Here is a 6,910-nt window from a genome sequence, read left to right as displayed (position 1 = left end):
GTTCGACGGGTCAAAGTCCCAAGTCCGATCCCACACGTTACGATGAAAGTTCACGTGCTAGACAGAAAATTTCATCATATCTTGATTGTGAATCAAGATTTCATTGCTTCAGTGAAACAATCTCTAGTTTCATTCATTTATAACTAATCGAAGAAATTGCACGGTTACCGATCTACGTTATTCGCGGGATCTGTCTTCAATATTCCCGCAGTTACGAAATTTGTCAGATGGATAGTCGGATTTTGAAATATCCCGACGTTCATTGCGCATCGTATTCTAGCCTTGCTGTACTCTTATTGGTCAGCCACTTTCCTCGTGCGCCCTGATTGGCTGGTCTTTACTCATGATCCGCTTTGGTTGGCCAGTCGTTTCTCACCGAGTGCTGAGATTGGCGGAAATGATAATCAGGCAAAGGCAAAGTGATGACATTGCGTTGACTGAATTTTTGTGTGTATGTGTGTTGGACGCGTGGCAGCAGTGGTTGGCAGCAACCTAGGGTAATTTTACACATTTCAACATTACACGTTATCTGTATATGCACGACTGCACGGATTAACGAAGTGAATTGAATTCGTGTCTGACTCTCGAGACTATCAAGTCTAGGACAACCCACTGATCCCAGTGTTTAAAGTTCACTGGTCGTGACTCGGTTCCCCTTTATTTCTCGTTGCTAAAAATTGATTGATATATTCTCGATACGACAGCATAATTTTCATAATTTAACAGTGGACTTTGGTGTTTTTTTTTTTTTAATAAACAGTTATACAGATATTTTAGTCTTTTTTCTCAAATTCTCCTAATTCTCACACCAAAAAATTAAATAACTGAACAAAAATCATGATACGTGTTTCGAAATACATTTCTCAAACTCCGAAGTGCCTCAACAAATTCATCGAAATAAATTCAAGGTTAGTTTTTTAAGGTTTTTATAAGGTTATAATAATAAATATGCCGAATTTCAAACATTCTGTGTTTTATATTCTCTCAGATGCTCGGTTATTTTCGTTTTGTGTGTACGTAATACATTCAATAACAACAATAATAACTATATTTTTATGTGTCAACAACTTTCAGTTATATTCCGTTATCATTATGCATTCGACCTAATTCCATTCCAATTGCATCCAGAGAAAACGAGCAGTATTATGAGTAATGTGACGAATGACAGTATTGTGGAACATATCCAAATCCCCAATACGGCTTTTATGTTTTTGTTATCTGCCCTTCGATGACGGCCTTCACACTAACTGGCTCTGATCCAGCTTTTTCGATGCTCGATTTCAAAATAAAATTGGAACCACAATATAACAATCGCGTTTTTAACATCGCAATTGCAATTCCTCAATTATTAGTTATGAAAATCGTTAAAGTTCTTCAAAGGCTTTGATTTTCTCACATTCGCTCGGTGAATCTGCATTTTCTTACTCACTTTTCAGTTGTTTTATTCACCTTTTCTCACCTTCCATTTCTTACTTCTATGTTTTTCACATTGCTAGCAGTTATTTTTATTTACGTTGATTCATTTGTTTTGCTCACTTCTTTCAATCTCCCTTACCTTTCCTCACTTTTATATATTTTCAATTGCCTACTCACATTTTCTTTTGATTCCTTATTTCCAGTTGTTTCTACTTGTTTATACTGCATGAATTTTCTTACTTATACTCACGGTTGGGATCAAAACAACATCTTACTTACAGTTTACTCATTCTTTTAGAGCGATTTCATTGATTGCTGAGATTTGAGTCTCCTTTTTTTTAGCAAAGTCATTTCATAAGTTATTTAGTTATTAGGCTGTTGTTATATAATTCAGATTCTCTTTTTATAATTTAATTTCCTTAATTTGAATTCTAAGGCGCAGTCAGTTCATCTTTATTCTAATACGTAGAGATGGATATGGTATATGCTCCAGCTGATAGAATGTCACTTTCAGATGTCTGGCGACTCAGGCTTCGCCAAAAACAGTGAAAGCAGACGAGAAGAAGCCGGCGCAAAAGCCCGCCAAAGAATCTCAATCATTTACCATGAACATATTTCGTGGGCAACTTCAGCCCAATCAGGTTTTTCCATATCCAGAACCGCTAACAGAGGAACAGAGAGAAACGATCGTCATGCTCATGGATCCGATGCAAAAATTCTTTGAGGTAGGTGAAAAGAGCCATGCACATTCCAGATTTTATCCTTTCCTCAGTCGTTTCAATCATCCGCCTTCATTTCTTTGCAATAATCTTTCCAGGAAGTCAACGACCCCGTTAGAAACGACGACGAATCATCCATAAACGAAAAAACATCGGCAGCACTGTGGGAACTCGGAGCATTCGGGCTTCAAGTCCCCATAGAGTATGGTGGCGCGGGTCTGACAAACACTCAGTATGCTGCTGGTGTCGAAATCGTTGGGGCGAATGACTTGGGAGTTGGAATAACACTTGGAGCACATCAGAGTATCGGCTTCAAGGTGATTTGTGTCTTGTTTTGTAGATTTTTGAAACCGATACAAAAGTTAAGCTGATATTTTCACGCTTTATTTAGTCCAGCTGGGCATTCTTCTCACATCTTTTTCTCTGTTTCAGGGAATTCTGTTGTTCGGAAACCCGGAACAGAAAGCCAAGTATCTTCCGAGAGTAACGGAGGGTCGTGAATACGCCGCTTTCTGCCTGACTGAGCCGACTGCCGGCTCTGATGCAGGTTCGATAAAGACACGAGCAGTCAAGTCAGCCGATGGAAGTCACTATGTCCTCAACGGCAGTAAAATTTGGATATCCAACGGAGGTCTGGCTGAGATCATGACCGTTTTTGCTCAGGTACCTGTCACTGATCCTGCGACCGGCAAGACCAAGGACAAAGTCACCGCCTTCATTGTCGAACGATCATTCGGCGGTGTCACTAACGGACCACCGGAAAGAAAAATGGGCATCAAGTGCAGCAATACTGCTGAGGTTTACTACGAGGATGTCAAGATTCCTGCCGAAAATATTCTTGGACAGGAAGGAGAAGGGTTCAAGGTAATTTTACAACTTTACACACCAATGAACTTTCGTTTGCTGGATATCACTCTGAGGTTTACTTTTTTAATTCATGGTCTCAGTTTCTTGCTAAATTTGTTCAATATTTTAGTTTTTTTCTCAATTTTCTGCTCATTTTCGATGATATATCTTAATTATAATATAAGTTATAAAATATAATTTCTTCTGTAGGTGGCAATGAACATTTTGAACAACGGTCGGTTTGGAATGGCAGCTGCGTTGTCTGGCACGATGCGTTCATGCATCAAAAAAGCGACGGATTTTGCGACTCAAAGGCTGCAGTTTGGTCAGCGCATCGACAGCTACGGTACTATCCAAGAGAAGATTGCCCGCATGTCGATGGTTCATTACGTAACCGAATCCATGGCTTACATGATCTCAGGCAACATGGACAACGGCAGTCAGGACTATCATTTGGAAGCTGCAATCTCAAAGGTGAGTCTTGTATATGAAATATTGTCTTTACTACATAATTGAAATAAATTTCATTAAATTCGAATATAATAAGCTAAGATATCAATAATTTGAGAAAAGGAAAGGCTTATCAGATCTCCAGAAATTGTATAAGAAAAATTAAGAAATTTTGTGTCATGTAAAAATGTAACTGTTGACAAACAACTGTACCGTATTAGCACAAATACATTTTTACCCACTCTGAAGACGATTAATTGTAAACTTTTCATCAGGGGACATCTGAAGAACTTTATGGTAATCAAAATAAGTCTAAAAACACTAAACTTAACTAGCGAAAAACACTAAAGCTTAATAATTTTTAATGTTTTGGTGGCAAGATCTCTCAAATTGTCAATATCTTACTATTAGCTTGCAGTATTCAAATGTGCTCAAAATCATTTTTATCGCACAGTAGAGATGTTTTTTGATTCGTATTTAGTATTAACTGCGTAAGTAATACTTGTAAAGGTTTTTCAAACTTTCCTTTTTCCTTTCCTAATTGTTGATTCATCGGAAAAATGAAGCGTCACAGAGTTCTTCGTTGCCCGAACGATACAAACCGTATTTTTTGTTCCCTCAGTGCTTCGCTTCAGAATCAGCATGGAATGTATGCGACGAATCGATACAAATTATGGGAGGAATGGGATACATGAAGGGCACAGGACTGGAGCGTGTGATGCGCGACTTGAGGATCTTCCGTATATTTGAGGGGACGAACGACATTCTCAGACTGTTTGTCGCTCTCACTGGAATTCAATATGCAGGAAGCCATTTACAAGAGCTTCAACGAGCCTTCCAGAATCCTACAGCTAATTTGGGCCTTCTTGTTGAAGAAGCGACCAGAAGAGCTACCAGAGCTGTTGGACTCAACTCCTCGCCCAACTTTTCACACCTTGTGCATCCCGAATTGCTGGAAAGTGCTGCTCTTTGTGCAAAGGTTGGGTTTAATTTCGTATAATTTACTTTGTTTACTTAGAAAAAGAAACCATGTTTTCGTTTCAATATTGTTTCAAGATATTTAACAGGGCTGTACTTATGTGTTCATGAACAGTAAAAAAATATGTCGCAGGAAGTTAAGAACAGTATTCCATTAGCTGCTGTTTGAAAAAGTGTTTCTATTTTTTAATTACTTCATTTTTAAACAGTACCAACCATGGTTAAAAACGGATTTACAATTTGTTCGCTCATAGAGTATTCCGGATTCTGTTGAGATCCCTGCTTAAGGTAGTTCTTCCCAAAATGCGTTTTCTTACAATCGTTCTAAAAAAAAAAAAACATACTTTCATTACAATATTTTAAACGAGGTGTCAAAATTTGAGTAAACTTAACTGTACCAGTCTTGAAATATTAACTGTCAAAGTTTCAACTCTTAACACGTTATTCCGTATCTCGAGTCTCCGCTGACTAGCTTACAGATCTACGTTTTGGTGAATTTCTTGAAAACTTGTCTTAGAATCTTCATGAAAAACGAGTATTTTATAAAGGATATCATCACAGAAACTTCCCTCAGTGAATGTATTATGCTCCATCGTACCGTTACAAATTAATTTTATTCCAAAGTTGAGGATTTTACGGTGTGAATAACGCGAGCCAGTGAGAGCGAGAGAGAGCGCCATCACAGCTTGGCGAGCTAAGTCTGTGCCTGCGCGTACATGTGCCATGTACGTGTGCCCCACATATGTGTGTGTACGAAAATGGGAGGAATTACTTTCAAAAGGCTTATATGATTTTATAGACCACGTTTTGATGACAAATATCGTAAAATGGGATGCAAAAACACGATAGAAAATGACAAGTTTAGCATGCTTCTGATTCCCATTTTATAATATCTGATCAGCGCACTTCATTTCCCCTCGAACAGATAACAGTAAATTTTATTCTATAACGTCAAGTTCTTCTGTGCTGATTACCAGTGAAAAAACTCGTCTTTGTATATTGGACCATTCGATTTTTCTTTTTTTCTTCTTCAATCTTGTTACTTATGAGCTTACATGATGAGTTTCAAGCTCTCAGTATCCAAGATGCAAATTCTACTAGAAAATGCTTTTTGTTCACAGAGCATCCAGTCTTTTGGTCAAGCAATTGAGGCTGCTCTAGTTAAATACAAACGTGGTATTGTCAACGAGCAGTTCATTTTGAACAGGTACGCTCAGGCTGCGATGGACACTTATGCGATGGCCGTCGTTCTAAGCAGGGCTACAATGAGTCTGAACAAGAATTTGCCCAGCGCCGCACACGAATTACTAATGGCTCAGGCTTGGTGTGCGGAGGTAATTTACTTTTTTGATTATATGCTCATTTTTTACACGATCGTATTTATTTCGATTTGAAGTAACACGAAATCTGATTCGATTCAAAATTCTCTATGAGGTGGTTCAAAAAAATTTTTTTTTTGTCCAGCTTATCACAGATGCTAGATAATATGTACCTTTTATTGTAATTTTTTATCTTTTCATCGAACTGTGTAAAATACAAAAGTTACAGACCTTTAAGTTTCACTCTTACATCACTAATCGGCATTGTGACGCCATTATTCGATAATTTAAAACTGGGAAGAATTTGTAATTATCAAAATTTTCAAAATCGAAAAATACTTGACAATCAAACTAGGATACCGTTTTCAAAAATATGCATTAAGAAAAAGTCAAAAGAGTCTTACTTGACAACCGAGTCGATTCCGAATCACTCGAAATCTGATTCGATTCGAAATGAGTCGAACTCCGAATCGATTTAGACTTACTTGAAATCTGACAATGAGTTAATTGGTTCTTTTATGATTTCCTAACAAAAATATCGTGTTTTCTGATTTTAGGCATCAGGCAGAGTTGCGTACAATCTAAAAGTCGCCAGCGCTGGAAAACATTTGGACATATTCAGTAAGTTCGGTAAAATTTCACGAAACGTTTGCGAGTCAGGCGGAATCGTGCAGTCGAATCCCTTGAATTTGTAAATTGGTGAGAGACCGGCACCGGAGAAAGAACTGCGGACAGTGTTCAGCGTACGAAATAGTGATGATCGTCCAACTCTGAGAACTGAGAAAATATTGTATATTTTATTTTATATAGGTAGGCAAATTAAAAAGTATCTGGCGATTCCTGCTTCGAAAGTTCATTGAATTTTATCAAATGATCGCGAATTAATTAATGACTGGGTTTTCGCTGGACTGAAAATAGAATCATGATAGCAATGACGGTAAAATGTAAAAATGCATCGTTTATGCCCTACTTTGTGCCTTTCAGACGGCACTTCATCCAGCCGTCTGTGTGTAAACTGTGTAAATGTATATATATGGAGCATCATTCAATGCAAGTTAGGTATAAATATATAAGTTTAATATGCTGACTTTATAAGAAATAAATAAATAAAAAGTTTTTTAACCAATGGAGCTCGTATAATATGTAATATATAATAAACATTTATTTTTTTCTACAATTATA

The 6,910-nt window shown here is 37.4% G+C and overlaps 1 protein-coding gene across 1 annotated transcript; it reads left to right on the top strand.

Moving 5' to 3' along the window:
• Nucleotides 1–566: 566 nt before the first annotated feature.
• Nucleotides 567–6,854, top strand: LOC124306365 (very long-chain specific acyl-CoA dehydrogenase, mitochondrial). Its single transcript, XM_046766989.1, has 8 exons — nucleotides 567–908; nucleotides 1,931–2,141; nucleotides 2,234–2,452; nucleotides 2,568–2,999; nucleotides 3,192–3,455; nucleotides 4,054–4,410; nucleotides 5,531–5,743; nucleotides 6,286–6,854. Exons 1-8 carry the CDS (start codon nucleotides 838–840, stop codon nucleotides 6,421–6,423), a joined length of 1,905 nt encoding a protein of 634 aa, XP_046622945.1. The 5' UTR covers nucleotides 567–837; the 3' UTR covers nucleotides 6,424–6,854.
• The last annotated feature ends 56 nt before the right edge of the window (nucleotides 6,855–6,910 follow it).

Source organism: Neodiprion virginianus, chromosome 5 (assembly GCF_021901495.1).
Source record: "Neodiprion virginianus isolate iyNeoVirg1 chromosome 5, iyNeoVirg1.1, whole genome shotgun sequence".
In the NCBI taxonomy this organism is placed as follows: Eukaryota; Metazoa; Arthropoda; class Insecta; order Hymenoptera; family Diprionidae; genus Neodiprion; species Neodiprion virginianus.
This window is presented reverse-complemented; position numbering and strand designations above follow the sequence as displayed.